The sequence below is a fragment of the Dissoconium aciculare genome (assembly GCF_010015565.1).
Source record: "Dissoconium aciculare CBS 342.82 unplaced genomic scaffold K489scaffold_2, whole genome shotgun sequence".
NCBI classification, from domain to species: Eukaryota; Fungi; Ascomycota; class Dothideomycetes; order Mycosphaerellales; family Dissoconiaceae; genus Dissoconium; species Dissoconium aciculare.
In genome coordinates, this window is record NW_022984952.1 from 602,739 (window position 1) to 621,665 (window position 18,927).

At 52.5% G+C, this 18,927-nt stretch overlaps 9 protein-coding genes across 9 annotated transcripts; 5 read left to right on the forward strand and 4 right to left on the reverse strand.

Annotated features, from left to right (window-relative positions):
• The first annotated feature begins 483 nt into the window (after nt 1-483).
• Nucleotides 484-3,290, forward strand: K489DRAFT_376392 (uncharacterized protein). The gene has a single exon (XM_033603906.1). It carries the CDS (start codon nt 580-582, stop codon nt 3,166-3,168), a length of 2,589 nt encoding a protein of 862 aa, XP_033463030.1. The 5' UTR covers nt 484-579; the 3' UTR covers nt 3,169-3,290.
• Nucleotides 3,291-3,627: 337 nt separating this feature from the next.
• On the reverse strand, nt 3,628-4,246 carry K489DRAFT_367264 (ADP-ribosylation factor-like protein-like protein 1; the record flags this gene model as incomplete). Its single annotated transcript, XM_033602849.1, has 2 exons — nt 3,628-3,651; nt 3,725-4,246. 2 exons carry the CDS (start codon nt 4,244-4,246, stop codon nt 3,628-3,630), a joined length of 546 nt encoding a protein of 181 aa, XP_033463031.1.
• A 460-nt stretch (nt 4,247-4,706) lies between these two features.
• On the reverse strand, nt 4,707-7,123 carry K489DRAFT_376394 (uncharacterized protein). The gene has a single exon (XM_033603907.1). The coding sequence runs from the start codon at nt 6,995-6,997 to the stop codon at nt 4,781-4,783; it is 2,217 nt and encodes a 738-aa protein (XP_033463032.1). The 5' UTR covers nt 6,998-7,123; the 3' UTR covers nt 4,707-4,780.
• Nucleotides 7,124-7,311: 188 nt separating this feature from the next.
• On the forward strand, nt 7,312-8,540 carry K489DRAFT_376395 (Arp2/3 complex 16 kDa subunit ARPC5). Its single transcript, XM_033603908.1, has 3 exons — nt 7,312-7,614; nt 7,669-7,950; nt 8,003-8,540. The coding sequence occupies exons 1-3, from the start codon at nt 7,390-7,392 to the stop codon at nt 8,063-8,065; spliced, it is 570 nt and encodes a 189-aa protein (XP_033463033.1). The 5' UTR covers nt 7,312-7,389; the 3' UTR covers nt 8,066-8,540.
• Nucleotides 8,541-9,047: 507 nt separating this feature from the next.
• On the forward strand, nt 9,048-9,743 carry K489DRAFT_406800 (uncharacterized protein; the record flags this gene model as incomplete). The annotated part of the gene is made up of 1 exon (XM_033607295.1): nt 9,048-9,743. One exon carries the CDS (start codon nt 9,048-9,050, stop codon nt 9,741-9,743), a length of 696 nt encoding a protein of 231 aa, XP_033463034.1.
• A 496-nt stretch (nt 9,744-10,239) lies between these two features.
• On the reverse strand, nt 10,240-10,676 carry K489DRAFT_386498 (uncharacterized protein; the record flags this gene model as incomplete). The annotated part of the gene is made up of 4 exons (XM_033606229.1): nt 10,240-10,294; nt 10,348-10,434; nt 10,504-10,580; nt 10,641-10,676. 4 exons carry the CDS (start codon nt 10,674-10,676, stop codon nt 10,240-10,242), a joined length of 255 nt encoding a protein of 84 aa, XP_033463035.1.
• Nucleotides 10,677-10,898: 222 nt separating this feature from the next.
• On the forward strand, nt 10,899-13,973 carry K489DRAFT_406802 (WD40 repeat-like protein; the record flags this gene model as incomplete). Its single annotated transcript, XM_033607296.1, has 1 exon — nt 10,899-13,973. One exon carries the CDS (start codon nt 10,899-10,901, stop codon nt 13,971-13,973), a length of 3,075 nt encoding a protein of 1,024 aa, XP_033463036.1.
• Nucleotides 13,974-14,078: 105 nt separating this feature from the next.
• K489DRAFT_311913 (uncharacterized protein) lies at nt 14,079-14,669 on the reverse strand (the record flags this gene model as incomplete). Its single annotated transcript, XM_033600818.1, has 1 exon — nt 14,079-14,669. The coding sequence occupies one exon, from the start codon at nt 14,667-14,669 to the stop codon at nt 14,079-14,081; it is 591 nt and encodes a 196-aa protein (XP_033463037.1).
• A 1,769-nt stretch (nt 14,670-16,438) lies between these two features.
• Nucleotides 16,439-18,484, forward strand: K489DRAFT_299882 (alpha/beta-hydrolase; the record flags this gene model as incomplete). The annotated part of the gene is made up of 2 exons (XM_033600392.1): nt 16,439-17,387; nt 17,454-18,484. Coding segments are annotated over 2 exons (1,980 nt in total), but the record flags the coding sequence as incomplete, so codon positions are not given.
• Between the last annotated feature and the right edge of the window lie 443 nt (nt 18,485-18,927).

An 18,927-nucleotide genomic window follows, 5' to 3' on the forward strand; every position in this document is an offset into this window, starting at 1 on the left:
CCTTGTCCTTTCCTGAAATGCAGTACGTTGTTGAACAAGAGGAGGTAGAAGCACAAATCCAGGAGGAGATGCCGAGGCCCGTGAAGCGTATTAGAAAGTGTAGCAAGTGTGGCCGTCCAGACCATAACGCAAGAACCTGTGTATCATAAGAGTTAGTATTGATCTACCATGTTTTTCAATTTGAAGGTATTTCAACAATAATTGGTAGAGCAATCAATTGTTGAATGCTATGCTCTTTGATGCCTTGGACCGCGTTGGGGTATGGACCGCGTTGGGGTTCCCCGCGTTAGATGGTTCTTGCCTCTTCATCAATGGCAGTAAGTGCCGCATGCCGGATTCGAACTTGGTGATTTTGGGGAAGGAACGAGGATGGGATTGAAGCGGCAGCAACCGCGCTTCTCCCGCTCAGCCAACTCGGCGGGTGACCAGCAAAATTCTGCCCACGCCCGCGACAGTCGAGTGACTGCGTTGCAACGGCAGAACCAGCAACCGGTTTGACAGTATCAAACACGCACAACCAGACAACTCCTCCAGCCAGACGCTCAATTGGAGCCGGCACCCGGCTCAGTCGGTTCCCATATGCCGCCGATCGTCAAGCCGCCTTCCGTGAGGATTGGTGGAGTTCACGGCTTGCCGCCGAAAGTCCAGCGTCGACCTCGCAAATCGAAGCCCGGCGGCACTGCGCCTGTCCACGATTGCTGTGACAATCCTGACCCTCAGGATGAAGATGGCATCAAGATTTGCAAGAATTGTTTTACCGAATTACAGAATGTCAACATTACCGCTGAGGTCACCTTCGAAGACCAGGCAGGTGGGCGATCAACCGTGCAGGGAGGTCTGGTGGGTGAGAATGCCCGATTTTCAAAGACCCTAGGCGCCGGTGCATATCGCCGGATTGGTGGCGGCGAAAGGAACTCGATGGTAGAGATCGAGAATGCTGGCCGTCGCGCTCTCGCTAGCCTGGCTGCTCCTTTGAAAGTTCCAGACAACATCACCCAGCAGGCAGCGAGCGTATGGTCACTTGCTGCCCTCAACAATTTCATGGCTGGCCGTAGGACCGATGAAGTGGCTGCTGCGTGCATGTGGGCTGCATGTCGTCGACAAAAGGAGAACGATGTTTTGCTCATGGACATGGCAGAAATACTTCGCATCAATGTGTTCCGACTCGGGGAGGTTTACAAGGACTTGTGCGAGAAATTGTTCCTCGAAGGCAAGCCAGTGGGCTATCAGCACTTTATCGAGATGGAGCCTTTAATCAAGAAATATTGCCAAAAGTTACAGTTCGGAGATAAGACCAATCAGGTCGGCTACGATGCTCTGCGCATCATGAAGCGCATGAATCGCGATTGGATTGTTTCTGGACGCCATCCAGCAGGACTTTGTGGGGCATGCATCATCTTAGCTGCGCGCATGAACAACTTCCAAAGAAGCGTGCGCGAGGTGGTCTATGTGTCCAAGGTTGCAGACGGCACTATTGCCAAGCGGGTTGAAGAGTTCCGTCGAACAAAAAGTGCGGCGCTCACAGTCGAGCAATTCCGAGAGTTCGGTAACCGCATGCTGTTCCAACATGACCCTCCCTCGCTACTCGAAGCAGAAGCTCGGGGGCAGAAGCAGCAGAAGCGCCGCGCAGCACGCGAGGCGCATATTCAACAGTCACAGGCCCGACAGCATTCCGTAATCAGCATTGCGGATGATGAAAGCGATGTATCTTCGCGATTTTCGTCCGTCGGGCTGGCAACGCCACCGCCCACCCAACTATCCGGCGCTGAGAGCACTAACGTCGACTCGCAAGATTCGTACGCACCACCCATGGCACAAATGACAACGGCTATGACCAATGATGTGGCGGCTTCCGATGCGCCAAATAGGAAACGTCTACACGACAACAGTGACGCAGCAGATGACAACAATACTTCCGCAGACGATCGATCTAAGAGGACAAGGAAATCGCCGTCAGCTCCCGCGAACGCTGCATCAAGGAGTGGTGCTAGGACTTACCCTGACCAGGAGCCGCGTTTTGACGCTGAAGGATTTGCGATACCCGCGCTACCCATCGATCCCGAGCTACTTGGCGATGATTTGGCAGGTGTTGTGCCCACGAAGAAGACTCGCGGCCGTCCCAGGAAGAATGCAAAACAGGAACCGAAAGCCCCGTTAGTGGTAGAACTCTCAGAAGAAGAATTGGCCGATGAAAACTACCTAGAGGAGCAGATCAACCAAATGCTTGAAGATGGGCAGGTCGAGGACGCACAGAATGAAGTCATCAGTATCAAGGAACAAGAACGAATTGAAGCAGAGGCCAATCGTGCCAAAGTCGTGGCGGCAGAGCAACAAAGACTTGACGCGGCAAAAGCACAACAACGCCGCGAAGAGCAGGGCTTTTCAATGGGCGATGCTCCTCGCGGTGAAGAGGTGACAGCTGCCGAGCTCGAGGAAGAATTTAAGGATGACATCGAAGTTGAAAATTGCTTGCTAAATCCACATGAGATCATGACAAAGGAGCGCATTTGGGTAACTCATAACGAAGATTGGCTACGGAAGCAGGCCGAGAGAGAAATGCTACAAAGCGTGGCGAACGCCACGGGCGTGCCGAACAAAGGCAAGCGTAGCGCTGCTGCGAAGAAAAAACGCAGTAAGATTGGCGACCGCAGTGTTCTCGCAGACCACGATACACCTATCGAATCGCCCGCCGACGCAGCGAAAGCAATGTTGGACAGACGTGCGCCACAGAAGAGTCAACACGTCGACTTTTCGGCCCTCCAGAGAATTTACGGGCGAACCTCACAGACGCCGAGTCGCGACGCCGGAAGTGGCGATGCCTCGCCAACCAATGATTTTGATCCGAGAGCTGGCCGTGAAACATCCGAAGGTGCCGGTCACGGCAAGGAAGCCGATCCGCCTCACGATCGAAATAGGAGTCGCGACGACGATGGTCCCGAGCAGCGCGATGACGACCAGATATCTGAAGCACCCGCGGACGATGCAGACGATCAGGACGATGGTGCATGGAATAATGCTAATGACGAGGACGAGGACGTTGAAGACGAGGATCCAGAAGAGGCGGACTACCGCACGGCGTTGCAAGCAAGCGGCAACTTCGAGGAAGATGAATTCGGAATTGTGGACAACACTCATAATTATGACGACGAGTATGATGAGTACGAGTAGAATAGAAGGGAGAGATTCTCGAATCGCATAATTAACACCCACATTCTTGGTTTGCAAGATCGAGCAGCAGCGGTTGTCGATTTAGGGTGCGTGCCGTCGGGTAGGAAGTCACCGCAATAGACCCATAATATGCCGTGCTGCTGATCGGAAGCAAATCTGATAGAAGTGTGGCATTGAAAAATCGGATTGGCGATGTTCGTGTCGACGGCGTTTGAATAGATCGTGCGAGGTGAGCACAGATCGTGACATTTATTGTCAGCTTGTCACTGAGCAGCGCGACTCGCAGCATTCGCTGATGAGCGTCTCATCGATATGGAATTAGTAATTGAAGTATCAAAATAGCAAGTTAGCCAAGTCTGAAGGTCATCAGAACAGGCCTCCCAAATTTACGCCGATGCGCCATGCGACAAATCACTTGTGTGAACACCACGAGATGAGCCAATCCCATGCCACCGCGATTTATGCGCTGTCTCCGACCGTTTGCTGTAGGTAGAAAGAACATCAGCAAGCGTCCACCTTCAAGGGATGAGCAATTCCCTGTGCAGTGCCAACTTACCACGAGCCAATCCATTCCCTCATTCACGCCCCGTCCATCAATAGCGCTGCATGCCATGATGCTCCAGTTCCGATCCTTGAGCTCCGCCAGCTTCAGCGCCTCACTGATCTCTCCTGCGCCCTTGGCTCCCGGCTGATCCTGCTTGTTTGCGAAGACTAAAAGCGCCGCATCCCTCAGCTCTTCCTCATCCAGCATCGCGCGCAGCTCCTCCTGCGCGGTATGTAATCGGTCCACATCTGTACTGTCGATGACAAAGACGACCGCGGCGGTGTTGGCGTAGTAGCACCGCCAGTAAGGCCGGATCGATGTCTGACCGCCGAGATCCCAAACGTTGAAGTTGAGGGTTTTGTATGTGACGCTTTCCACGTTGAAGCCGACCGTGGGGATGGTGGTGACGACCTCGCCGATCTTGAGCCGATAGAGGAGGGTGGTCTTGCCGGCGTTGTCGAGACCGAGGATCAGTATGCGGATCTCCTTCTTGGACCAGAGAAGCCGGGTGAAGATGGACAGGGCACCGCCCATTTTGGCTGAGATCGGTCAGAGCAGTATGATGAGATCCGTTGTTCCTTGCGGCGATGCTCTTGAATATTTGGCGCAGGATTTGGGAATCGCTGCTGTGTATCCGAATGTAGTGAATGCAGATCGCATGTAATTATTAATCGAAAAGTGGTGTCGGAGAGGCGGATGTCCATCGAACAAGCTGCAGTGGCGTGTGCACCGTCAGTTGCGATGTTTACAAACGACTTCCGCATCGTACGTTTTGCGTCGAGAGCTGACAACGGCACAACAACCACCACTGAATTCGTTGCTCGGCCGTCGTTCATTATCGCAGTTCAGCTTGTAAAGCTTCACAAATGGTTGCGTTCTATTAGGTGCTACTGTCACCTTCAATCGACGATTATCAGTACTACGATGTTATATTTCATATGACTGCGTGAACATCATGGTTTGACGAGGCATCAGACTACAATCTTAGAGACAACTTGAGAACTTTGCCTTGCGGCAATTCACATGATCATTTCAGTATTCAGTCGACCCAGCTTCAATTTACATATTTCAAGGAGTAGAATGGAATGCATCCTCCCACATGCTGCCTGCATCACTTGCCGCGCGGAAAGTGCTCTCCGCAACGTGTCGGACCGCAGATGATGTAGCAGTTGCCGCGGCAGATAACCAACCAGCGTTGCCATCGACAGCTTTTGCAAAAACCGGGAATGATGCCCCTGTGCTCATCGCACGTTGACCAAATCGCCTCTTCGGCTCCCGCCTAGGGACATTCGGCACTACGCCAACGCTAAACCCATCGCCAAAAAGCAAATTCAATAAAACTCCGAAACTCCACGCTAGGTATTGCAAGACAGGATGCCAAATTGGCTTGAAGGGACGAAATAATAGTGTAGGTATCACGAAAGGATAGTCGGGAGCGTCAGGGTCGACACCGTAGCCTACCATCTCAACGGCGTAGGCTTGGTGGCAGTAATATGCGCAGAGTGTGGTCTCTGTGAGGTACCATATCGTCCAGAGTAGACAAGCGAGTCCAAGCCATGTCAAACGAAGGGGGCTCTGGCGCTTAGAATCCCAGGTGTAAAAGTTGCTCCGAAACTCGTTCCACAACGTGTGCCAGGCGGAGTTTTGACGGCCGCCGCAGTGTTGACAAGTAGCGTCGCCAAGCTGGTGACGCAACGGCTTTGTGGCAGTAGAGAGCACAATGGGCGGTTCCCACTGCGCAGCTTCAATCTTATTCTCAATGCGTCGGAGACCCTTGCTAGCATCTTTGATGTTCGTCCTCGTTGTTCGTAGGCTTTGATTCAATTTCTGCAGTGCCAGGTCTTCCTCCAGGCGCACATTCTTCGCTGATGCCACATTTTTAAGTCGATCGACTGTCGGATGAACGCCATCAAAGTCGTTGGGGCTTGTCTTCAGATCTGAAGGATCCTCATTGGGATGCACGATGTCCTCTAATGAGGCTATTGTGCTTTCTCCCAGATGGATGTTCTTCTGTTCTTGAGCCTCTCGCAAAACATCTTCCAGGGCTGACTTCGCTTGAGATCGATTACTCTTAGACGAAGTCACAGCAGGTTCGCCAGTCTCGAGTAAATCACCACCGCTGCCAGTCGGGCCTGCTGTCGAAGTGTCGCTGTTCGCGTTCATACTTTCAGGTTCACTCTTGATGGACAAAACTCTGGTCCCTCTCAGACGTTGTGCTGAAACATGTGCTGTGTCCCCAGTAGAATCTCTCGTTAGTGCAACGTCCTCAGTGTCGTTGGCGGGCATGGGTTTGGCGGGACTCGGCGATAAGCTAGTCACCCGAGCGAGCTTTCTTAGCAGGGCTATTGAGTCCTGGCGAGCGTGGGAGTAAGATCGTGTATTTTGTGGCTCGGGAGCATGAGCCGATGATCCGGAAGACCGTTGAGATTTGCTATCTGTGTCCTCGCCATGACCGAAATCCTCGTTCTCTTTGTTGCTGGCACCGCTTCTTCGTCTGCGAGTCGGTTTCGCGATCTGATCACCAGTAGATGTTGGAAACCTAGAACCACCAAGGTCGTGTGAACGCTCAGATATTTGATCGAGTGTCTTGCGAGTCACGCCTCTTTGCTCCAATACCATAATCTCATGTCGAGTCAGAGCATTTTGCTTGTAATCGCGCAAGTTTCCAGCTGGAGTAGATGTGAGAATCGAGTTGTCGGCGAATCCCAGCTCTTCTTCGTCCATATCCAAGCCGGATCGTAATGTGGTATTCATGTGTTTCAGGGACCAAGGCGAAGTAGAACCGCGAACGCGCTGAAAAGATGGACTCTGTTGTTCAACGGATTGAACGATTCTCTCCCTCGTGGCTGACCTTTGCAGGATCGGGCTTTCGTCTCCGGTAAATGCTGTCCTACGTGGCAGAATAGCGTCGTCGTCCAACTTTGCTATGCTTGTTGGCGTATCGTCCGACTCATAGCTACGCAACCAGTCGGGCCTCCGTCTAGCTCTTCGACCCCATTCCTTAGGGACATTCAGGGATAAATTCGCAGCTGCGCTTCCATCGCTGGCTGTCCGCCTATGGCGATGCTCATCCTTCACGGTCTGCACGATAGTTTCGATTTTAAGTGGTTCTGTCTTTCGAGGTCGAGCTCGCGAGAACGGCTGTACATGGTTCTCAAATTGTTGACCCGTAGAATAGCGTTGGTGTTGCAAGATCCTTCTCCCTAGATCATCTGTTTCATTCTCCATTGCGCTCAGGTCGGAAAAGCCAAGGGTCGAACCCGACGCGGCTGTCTCAACGTCCATCCCGTTTTATGATCGCATATGTAGGAGTGGCGCGTTTGTGAAAATGTTTTCATCTGCACGTCGGGAGACGCGGTTCTTCATGACTTTGGGGCGTGCGCAAAACGATGCTGCATAAGTGCTGAACAGTATTGACCGCATGGCGCGTCCTCGGTCTTCATTTGTCGGCCCTGGTCGCGACGGCGCTAGACCCCTCGACTTGTATGTACGGAAGGCCTTACTGTCGACGATAACAACTTCTACGGCATGCGACAGGAGAGCCATTGAGGGCTATGGATACCACCAACTCCTCCATGAACATGACGCGCCCAGCCCCACCCATGTTCGACGTCAACCTGTTCCAAAGAGCTGTCACAAAACGTGATTTTCACCAACGACCTTTTCAGCTCTCAAAAATGGCGCAAATCAACTGGCGAACTATCGACGTCGATGCGCTAGATCCCGAATCATCCTCAAACTTCGATCTTACCAGCTTGACGCCGGCGGTCCAACCTATTGCGACGGCAGATGTGCAGACATTGGCTGGACAAGTGCGACAATTACTACGCGGAGGTGATGCGGAAGGAGCATTGCGAGGAGCTTTGGAAAACCCATCATATGGCGCCGACGATGCAGGAAAGGTAGGTCGGTCCCTGTCAGCAGATTGATACCTGTGCTAAGATTTGGATGCCCAGGCCATACATCTCCAATTGGTGATCGAAATCTTGCAGTCGATACGACAAGCTGAAATGACACCAATTCTTCAACGGATATATCAATCCGAAGGGGGCTCAGAAGTTTGCGATACTCTTATGAAATATTTGTACAAAGGCATGGCTCAAGGTCCCCCTGCTGGGAGTGCCGCAAAGAGCGCGACCGCATCAGCTGGAGGATTCTCCCAGGCGGGTGGTAGAAGTTTTGGCGGCGCGGAGGGTGGTGGTCAAGCGATGAGCGTCCTCCTCAGCTGGCATGAGAAGGTTAGCCATCCTCTTTTTCACGCAGCCCTGTAAATTGCTGACATCCGCCAAGCTTGTCGAAATGGCCGGACCTGGCAGCATTGTACGCGTGATGTCTGATCGGCGGACGGTGTGAAGCCATGATTGCTGCCGAGCAAATTCGACCATGCACTCCTATGAACACGACCCCCGGCAGATGCGGCGCGTATAGCATACTCTGCTTCACCCATTTGTCACAGAACTTCTCGTCATTGCGACCCAGCTGGTCTTTCACAAAACAATCAGGGTCGCTCCCGATCGTCTCTCTTGAGCCACAAGATCTTACCATGGTTGATCGTGCTGACCACACTATCGTACGACCCAAGTCGTCAGTCTCACATTCAACGTCAACATTCGTTGGGTCTTGTCCTCTTTGGAGCCACGATACCTTGAAATCTGCACTTTGAGCTTAATGAGAAATCTTCTCGAACGTGGGGTGTCTGTAACGAGCGAACAGTTTTTGAATTGCTATTCGACTGCAATGCCTGCTCAATTTGGGCGACGCATTGTGACCCATGACCCATGAATCGCTACCTAGCTCAGGCACGGCTCAAGCAATTTCTCTCGACCGACATTAGCATCAAATCGACGGAACCACGGCGTTACTGGTTGTGTTCTGTGCCCAGAATTTCAATGCATACTTGCTCGGTTTCTCGGAGTATGGACTTATAGATATAGAACAATAGCGACATCCGCCACTGTTTCTGCATCTGACCACGATCTCGTATCACAGCCTGTGGGGAATGTTCCGGCATATCACCACCTTCCGTGTCTCTGGTTGCACCTACCATTCATGAATTTCTTCGCCATCTCTGGTGCTTCACGCTCCTGCACATCTGGTCAGAACGGACCACTGTGCGGGAAGCAGGATCATTCTTGTCGCTGGTAGTAGTCGCGCTTCGGACACGACTGCTTCTACACCGAGAGGCTTCCAAGGCTTTTATAACAAAGTGATTCCCAGTTCCTGATCTTCTCCTCTTTAATCACATTCAAGCAGTCAATTCTCCATTTTTCCGTTGCGTTCGTCACTCAAAGAGTACTCCTCTGACAGTCAAATTCAATCAGCATCTCAATCCACTATGCACCAATCAATTTTCGCTGTACTCGCCACTGTGGCCATTCTCGGTGATGCTGCCGCCATTGCACCCCCGGGCGACGCGGTTTCCAGAATCACAACGACTACCAGTGTCCCACCAGGCGTCGCTGTCCCTCTACACAAAGCCCGGGACGACCTGTCGCAGCCAGCCGATAACCATTATATCCTCCCCAAGCTTGTTGGAAAACTAGACGAGAATGGAAACTTCTTGAACGACACCACCGCCACAAACTCGACAGTTCCATCTACACTTCAGGACGATCCCGACTGCAAGGACAACTCAGCCACCGACAAATCCCGCAAGCACCGTGGTTGCAAGCACAAGAATGATGATCACATGAAAGAGGATGATCATAAGAACAACAGTGATGATCACAAGAACAAAGATCTCGGAGACAAGCCTTTACGAGAGATTGGCGATTGTTTGGGCTCGGGAAAGGACATGATTGAACAATGGTGTGAGTGCATGGACAACTGCGACGCCGTGAGGGCGTATTGGCGCGCTCTCATCCAGGAGGGAAAAAACGCGATCAAGGTGGGCTTTGCGGAGAAGGCAACGTTGTGGGATGATGTATGTGCTTCCTTTACTGCGACTCACGCCACGCCAATCTCCTTGGAGGTCGCCGAGATGACAACGGGTTCCAAGGAATGTGCTCCCCGTTCATCCAATGGATGGTGATGGGATCGTTTTGTGGTTGCAGCATTAAATTGAAAGAATTCTTTCGTTTCCCATAATATTCATGATCTGTGATAAGCCCGTCAACTAGTTTATGGTTGTGATTACCAAATCTGGGGTATGTTATCCGCGAGTCGTCTGCGTCTTTCCCACCCTGGCCACATGATACTATGCCCCGGGTGTCACCGAGTCCCAAAGCTTTTGGAACTCTTTTGCAAGAGGTGCACACCAGACCTGAGTGTCATTCCACTAGCCACCTGAGCACATAGCCGCATCATGGTCCCCTGCTCTGTGATGTTTTGGCTGCTACTGCCGCGTAAACACCGTCAGGGTCGCAGCTGAAGCGGACCATCTGACCTGCGGTTGAACGTTTCAATGGTCTCCAACCGCTTAATTGTGCAGCGATTTCTGACGAATGTAGCGCAGATATTTTGTCTCTCACACATCGTACTCTTCGATCCTGTTGTTCTCTTGTCGTGTCCAGAAATGTCTACTGACTTCAACCTCGCCCTGAGTTCGCGTCTTTGATGATGTGACGCTCCGATGGGTTGTATCTACGCGCTATTGAGCTGGTGAATATGCGCGAATATCCTTCATATGGCCTTACCTCAACAACTTTTCAATGAGATCGACGTGCGTGAGCATCATGCGCCGACAGCAATATCTGTTCAATCCAATGGTGTCCATGGCATCTCTGAAATAGAGACGTTTAGCGCACCGTCCACACTGCCTGTTCATGGCCCGGGAGTTCCGCACAACCTACCCATCAGACATAGTTTCGCCATCTTCTCTGACCGTTCCGATCAATTCGATGTACTTTTCGTAGAGGTCGGCAATGACCTTTGAGATTCACAGTATTAGTGCTGAGCTTTCCGAGCTCTGCTTAGCGGAGAGACTTACCTTGCCGCAAGAAAAGCAACGGATCGGAATAATCATCTTGGGCAGTAGCGGTATTGTTGTTGTGACAATCTTCGGCAATAGAATCGCGAGAGTTGAGAAAATTGATGTCACGTGCCGTCCGGACTGGAAAACAAGAAGGCGGTGAGCGGGGCAGAATCCGAAAGTCTCGGAGGTGAACTTTCAAGGTTCTCCAGAGAAAAAAAGTCCAATCGCAGACGTCAACGCAGCATCGCCAGTCTCGCGCACACGCTTTGCAAGATGGTCAAAACACCTAATTCCAAGCGCAAGTTAGAACCTGAAGGGAAGGATACAAAGAGTCCAAACAAACGACCCAAACATTTAAACGATGCACACACTCAACCCTCACCAAATGCAAAGCCTGTAAATGCTGCAGCTCACGCCGAAGCTGGCGGACAGCTGGCGAGCAAGAACGCCCGTACTGATGGCTTGAGCCGTCGGGAACGAAAACTTGCGAAAGCTGCGGGCTCAGAAGGGAAAATTGTCGGGGGTAGCGAGGCAGATTCAAAGTCTGCACATCCAGGGTCGGACTCAGGACAGGAATCCGCAGTCGCTATACGTGCAAATGGACTGATCGCACTAAGTTCTGACGGGAAGAAGGCGAAAAAGAAGAATAAGAGACCTCAGGAATCCGATGTGCTTGTCGGCACTACCAGCGCAAAGTATCCATGGTCATTTTCCGCCCCAACAGCAGGGAGACTCTTAAAACATGATTCAGTGTTCGTCCGCGATGAACGTGGAAAGGCCTGCCTGCTCGTTGCCAGCGATAGCGAAATACAGCTTCTGTCGCTAGACAGCTCTCTTGTGATCCGCACGCATGTCGCGCGCGAAGGACGCTACATCACCTGTTTCTCTGTTGAAGGCGATGTCGTTGATGTCGCTTATGACGACAAGACGATCGTTCACTGGAACTTCCTAGACAAAACGCAAACGCCGGGACGGAACTTTTCGAAGCCAGTCCAAGCAATTGTGAAACCAAAAGACTCTCACAGCTGGTACTTGCACAGCTCTATGGACCGGAGTGTGATTGTTCGCGGAGAGAAACCTCTGTTCAAGACGCCTCGTGCTTTGACGGGCATTGAAGTCCACGAATCCTCGATATACATATTCGCTTGGGGTCCATCGACTATGGTGATTGGGACGCGCAAAGGAACGACGTCAACAAACACTGAAAGTGGACAATTTACTTGGCTCGAAATACCCATTGAAGTATCCATTACATGTGCGACTTCCAGACTTGTGTCGACGCAAGCCGAACCGAAAGACCAACAGACTCGCAGACCCGAGCTAGCCGTCGCAATCGGAAATGCCGAAGGACAGATCCATCTGTACCCGAATTTATCGGTGATGTTCACCTCGTCTGCCAAAGCAGAGCCCCCTGCTCCACAGATACTTCATTGGCACCGACTGCCCGTCTCAGCCGTCAAATTCTCGAGAGACGGTAATTATTTGGTGAGCGGCGGTCAAGAAACAGTTCTGGTACTGTGGCAACTCACTACCGGAAAGAAGCAATTCCTGCCTCATCTCACTTCTGGCATCGAGCGAATAGTGATCAGCCCGAACGGAGCGAATTACGCTTTGCAAATGGCCGACAATTCAATCATGGTGCTGAACACCAGCGAGCTCAAAGCCGTGGCTCACTTCCCTGGCCTACAACTTGCTATTCAAAGGCGGACAAAGCCCACAACTGGCGAAAATGGCTATTCAAGGGCTGCAGCTCTCTTGCACCCCCATAAGCACCGTCAACTGCTCCTTACAGTACCATCAGCGACATCACAAAAATTCGGAGGGGATGTAACGAGCCGTCCGTTCCTGCAGACTTTTGACCTCCACAATGGCAGGCATATCAGCCGTCAAGCTTTGACTCGCAACAACGTGACGGACTTCAACGAGAGCCCTGAAGGCAAACCGATTGTGCCGCCGGATGTTTCTTACATTGCCATCAGCCACGATGGGAACTGGCTCGCGACAGTCGACGAATGGACACCACCAGCTTCGGACTTGAAACATGTCTCCGCCGAGACTCTACTACAAGGAGCGGGTTCCATCTTAAAGAATGACGCACAAAATCATCTGGATTTGCGAAGAGAGGTTCATCTCAAATTCTGGCAGTGGGATAACGTTCAAGGCATCTGGATGCTGAACACCCGCTCTGATACGCCGCATGCTCGTGCAGCGGGTGCTCTGTTAAGTGCAGGGGCTGGCCGCGTTTTGAAGTTGGTCGCAGATCCCTCTGCGCCCGGTTTTGTCACAGTAGGTGAAGACAATTGTGTCAAGATGTGGCGACCGAAAGCACAACTTCGATATGGTCAACCACTGCAAGACGAGCGGGGATTGGATCAATTCGAATGGTCATGCAGACGGACCACTCAGTTACCATGTCTGATTGAATCCGAGACTCGAAGCGATACTCCTACAGATACATCACTTGCGACAAGTCAAGATATCAAACTGAAGAATGCATGCCTGGCATATTCCCCCGATGGGTCATTGATCGCCTGTGCTCCTGTCTATCACGAGACCGACGCTAGCCCGCTGGTGCATTTCATCTCACCCGATTCCGGGGCCGTCGTAGAGACAAAATCACGATTAACACTGCCAGATGCCGAACTCGTGGATCTGGCCTTTATTGATCGATACTTTGTCGCGCTCTCCAAGAGCACGCTGAGAGTATGGAACCTGGTCGATGATTCCTACCGCTGGACCATCTCATTTTCCGCCTCCCAACAGAGTCTCGACAACCCTATCTTGGCGGTTGACCATGCCAGTAATAACTTCTGCGTTGTCACAACAGAGCTCCTGCCAGGGCGAGGCGAAGAGGAGACCCACGTCGCACGGGTCTTCACGCCTAAAGTGGCCGACCGTTTATACGAGGCTCAGCTGTCACTTGCACCGGTGGCTGTCTTGGCCGGCCAGGCTGCTAGAGGCTTCACATTTCTATTCGCGAATGGCTCTATTCGTACCCTTGAACCGTCATTTTCGGCCCGCGGTAGAGAGCTTGCTGCGGCCGATGCAGTGCAAGAGGATCTTGTGCTTCCTGAGGCTGATGCTCAAATCATGGCGGGTATGACCTTTGCGTTGACCGCGAATGGATTGCCTAGCGACGATGTCGACATGGTTGATGCGGCCGATGCTGACGATATCGCGATGGATATTGACAATGGCGGAGACGACCGTCCAGTCGTGCGACCTGAGCAGCTTGCGTCCATCTTCGATGTTAGCTCTGGCCTCGCACTCCCTCCGGTTAGGGATATGTTCCAGGCTGTGGTGGGTCTGTATTCGAAGAAACCACGTACAGTGGAAGTTGTCATGTAGAAGATAGATTCGGGTATCAAAGATGAGCGATCCGCTTGCCTCGCCAAATTTATTGAAATCGTGATTCGCCGTGCGATGTGACTTGTTTCAGCCAAGGCGAACTTTTCATCGCTTCTTTCGTGAGACAACCTTCTCAAAGCCGTCCTCATCTATCTCAGGCTCAGTCTTCTCCTTGATGGCCTTTGGCTGTATAGAAGGCACAAGTTGTGGCGCGTCCATATCAACATCGTCATCATCATCAAGTCCGTTCGAACCCTCTCCATCATCATCAATGTCCTGATTGACCTCCTCCACCCGCACATTGGTCTTCATGGCCCCCCTCCGCTTCCATCGCTCCTCGATCTCGCGACTCGCAAGTAGCGTACGCTCATCCATCAACCGTTTCCGCACCAGCATGATGTTGCCCGCCACCTCGCACTCCGTCTCGTCCTCGACGTTGCAGTCGAACTCGTCCTGCATGATCTGCAACAGGAAACACTCAAGATCCTCGGCGTCCGTTTCTGGGCGCTCAGTCAATAGGTCGGAAATGGCGCCCGCGAACCAGTCCTTCTTGTCCGCTGAGTCGGGCCCGCCCCAGCCGCTGGCGCAGGCGACGTTCAGCGCCGGCCATAGGGAGAGCAGATACCAGATACTGTGGTCCAGAGCAGCTTGGAGCTGTTCAGGCGATGCCTGTGGAGTGGAGACCTGGACTTCCATTTCTTTGGATGTCGCTCAGGGATACAGACGTGAAAAGTACAGTGAGGTGGTGGTGATGCGATGCAGTCTGGTGATTGTTCGGAATGAAAATTAATTGATCTGGTGGGCTGGCGGTCGGCGTTATCGATAAGCTTCTCGAAAAAATTGTGCATGCACAACGTTGGATAACGCGTCCCTGTACAGTATCATTACTATGCCCCGATGCTGTGCTTAGCATCGCCGCCCGTGCATGATTGCCCTCTCGCTGTGCTCTCCCCCCCAGAACACTCGACTTATTTACCTAGGTAGGTAGGAAATTCCGGTAGGTTTTCTGGGTCATTCATTTCTCGCAGTGACTGAAGATGGCCGTCTCTTGTCTGGACCACTGTACGTACCGAGACCACACCTGCATAAATCCCAAGTTCTATCGCCTGCCACAGATATCCATGTGCTCTCGGACACAGGGATGCTCAGTGCGCCGTCGCGGATGTGCGTAATGAACTATCCAACGGTCGGGGGACTGGAGCGAGATTTCTTTTGGGGAGACAAGGATTGCGTTGCCGAGCCTTGCTCTCACCTGCTCGTGCAGTAGTCGGGAGGATGATCACCGACTATTTCTCCCGGTCGGTAAGAACAGTCGTCGGTGCCAGAGCCGTGTTTCAAGATGCATATTGTCCGCCAAACGTACTGTACGGTGGGAGTCCTGACGGAAAGTGTGAACACCTAGGTAGACAGTGATCCATCATGACAATATTTTATACATCCATGGATTGCACCAAATCATGCACGAGCGGATGTTATGTCTTCTCCTTCCCGAATCGCGAGGGAAGCTCAGCTTGGAAACGACCGAGCGTTACAGAATCTGCATGTGCCTATCTATCTGTTGCTGGTGATAGATCCCTGGTCGGAACATACCGCACATTGTCGGTGACAGTCGTTGACGCGTGTGCACTCGAGCACCGTCCTCAAACATCGCAGCGACATCCAGTGACCACCTGCCTGCATGAAGCCGAGTGCTACAGCAATAAATAATCCAGGGTGTGATGCGGACCTGAAAGCACAGTGGAGATGATAGACGGTGAAAGAACGAAGGAACGAGCATAATAAGTGGGATGATACGCTCCTCCCATCCCAGCGCAGCATCGTCCATCATTGTTATTCTTGTTACCTAGGTACTGCCCAGGTGTCCACGGGTACCAGTATCATTTTCAGGAGCTTTCGTCACGCTGCATGGGGCATGCAGCCCTAAGGTCCCGAACTCCTTTTGCGTGTTTCATCTTCCCTCCCGCATCACTCGGAGCCCATTGGACCGACTTCCCCCCCCCCCCCCAGACACTTATTTGGTTCCGCCTCACCTCATAATTCTTTCCGTCATCGTTGGTGATCGTCGTTGCCGTTCTCCTACTCTACAACACCCGTGAACATTTCGCGATCTCGCATGTGCCTCATACGCGCAGCACCCCTGGTCGAATTTACGGCGTGATTTCCTCGCCGTTCGCATTTTTCCGTCCTCCGTCTTCGACATCATCGCCGTTTCGCACCGTGGTACCCGCTCCGCCGAAAGACCCTTCTGCCGACGCCGCCATTCGAACTTTTCCACTCTACATCTTGACATCATATGGCTGAAATTTAGCATTCGCATGATGATGTTCTAGTTCTATTGGCCCCGTCTCGCCGCATTCACCACACCGTTGCTGTCTGGTTCCCACAGGAGTTGACTGTGCGAGGACGAAGCAGCGATCATTCAGGCCTCACCTTCAGAGTAGGACAAGCCCGCTTCGGTATCAGAGATGCCTTTCAATACTTTCTCGGTCGCGACCGCGGTCACACCATCTGTCATAGAAACATACTTGTCGCATTACTTCAATCGCGGTCCTCTCCGTCAGAAACCCACTGCACACATCTCCTATCATGAAGGTCTGCGCCTGATCCGGAGATTCCTCGAATATGCATCCCTTCACACTATCGAGGACATTCAAGGTTTCACTGCCCAATGGGTGCCAGCACCGACATGGTGTCGCATTCAGTCGTGCGAAATTCCACCTCAATTCTTGGATCGATCTGCAAAAGTCCTTCGCTCACAGCTGGGAAGCCTGGGAGTACGATTGGTAGGAGGAGAAAAGTGGTGGCAATGGAGGAGACCAGAAACACCCTTACACGCGGAGTGGATTGAGATGAAGAAGGATTTCAATGAACGCAAACGCGCCGGATTGAAGTGCGATCGTGTGATACTTTACGTCCACGGAGGCGCCTACTATTTTGGATCGGTCGACGAGCATCGCTACCAGATGCAGCGTCACGCGCGTAAGCTCAAAACCCGAGTTCTCGCTCCTCGATACCGTTTGTCGCCACAGTTCCCTTTCCCGTGTGGTCTCCATGACTGCATCGCAACCTACTTCTATCTGCTCGAGCACTTTCCGCCAAACCAGATCTTGTTCGCTGGCGACTCTGCCGGTGGCGGAATGGTCATCTCCATGCTCGTTACCCTACGTGATCAAGGGCTGCCCCTTCCTGCTGGTGCCATGTTGTTGTCACCGTGGGTCGACTTGACCCACTCTTTTCCATCTGTCGCCGGTGAAGGACTCCTTGACTATATCCCGCCCGCAGGGTTCCACCACAAGCCCTCTCTGGCATGGCCACCGCCACCCACCGAGCCAATGCAGAGGAAATTCACCCAGCCCATCGAGCAAGCGTTTGACGTGGTGGAGCTTCCAGCAGCCAACGATCTGGACCTTCGCAGTCCGATCCACGGCTCCATCGACTCAGAAAATGCGTCGATGATGTCCAAAAAGAAGAAGACGCCAGCCCCTATGAACCGGAACATGACTCCGGGCCTCGGGGACAAGATCGAAATCGAGATCGATGGCAAGAAGGTGTTGATCACGGAACAAATCCAGATGTACGCCAAAAATGAGCTTCTCGCTCATCCTCTGGTCTCACCGGTGCAGCAGCCATCTTTAGGTGGTCTCCCGCCTCTGCTGATTCAAGTCGGCGGCGGTGAGATATTGCGAGACGAGCAAATTTATCTCGCGCATAAGGCCGCAGACCCAAAGAACTATCCTCCTTGCGATGCCATCCTTGATGATTACGATCCCCGTCGTATGACACTCAAGCGATATCCTCCAACAAACGTCCAGCTTCAAGTGTGGGAGGATTTGTGTCACGTCCCGCATACTCTGTCATTCACACGACCAGCTAAGCACATGTACCGTTCTGTTGCTCAATTCGGCGCCTGGGCATTGGCACACGCCCAAAACAAAAGTATCGACATTCCCGATGATGACGCTATCTCAGTAATCAGTACTCAGTCCACTAATAGTAATGCAAGCAAGAGGAATGTTAGAGTCGGGACTTTTGGCAGTATCGGCGACGATGGCGTCACATCGACTCAATTAGTGCTAGAGTCGATCGGGGCTGTAGGCAGGGCTGGAGATGAGCTACCACCATTTGAAGATAACATGATCAGGCAACGAGTGAACCGACACGGTCTCATCTTCCCGCTGCCACATCAATCCGAGATCGCCAGTCTTCATCTAGACCCCGCTACGATTGGTGCCATCAAGCCAGGTCCTGTGCGCAAGTGGCTGGCTAAGCGCGCCGAAATGGACAAGAAGTTTGAGAAGGAGTATAAGAAGGTGCAAAAGAAACGCGAAAAGGAAGCCGCGCTAGGCTACGATCCTATCGAGGAAGGAGAAGAGCCACCATTGACGGCTCTCTACCGTCGAAGAAAGCGGGGCACCGGCCCAGAGGAGAAGAAGAAGGACAAGAAAGGCTGGGGTCTCGCCTTGTGGAGTGGTTGGGGTAGCTCTCACGATGAAGACACCCTCGACAGGGAGCAAAAGTTTGTCGAGGAGCGGGCTGCAGAAGCGACTCGTTTGGCAAACGGTGGCTCAGATGACCGGAGTGATTTGCGAACGCTCAACGGTGGCGTGTCTCGGACAAACTTGGCTGTCCCTGGACACGACAACGATGCTACCTCTTTGAGAAAAGCCCGCCGAACGTCGGCGGCGTCGAAGATATCAAATGCAGCGTCGAATCGAGAACAAGAAATACCGCCGTCTCGTGGTCCGCACACCGTTGTCTCAGACGCCGGCCAGGCAGACTCGCCAAGCAGCTCGCGAAATCCTCAACCGAAGGGCAGCGGATTTGGTGCATCCTGGAATTTAAGCAGGAAGTCATCGGCTGCATCAGGGTCGGGGCGTGCAGAAAGACCCAACAGCATCGCTGCACCGATCCCTGTAAGCACTCTCGCCGAGTCATCGTCGAGAGTACCGAATAT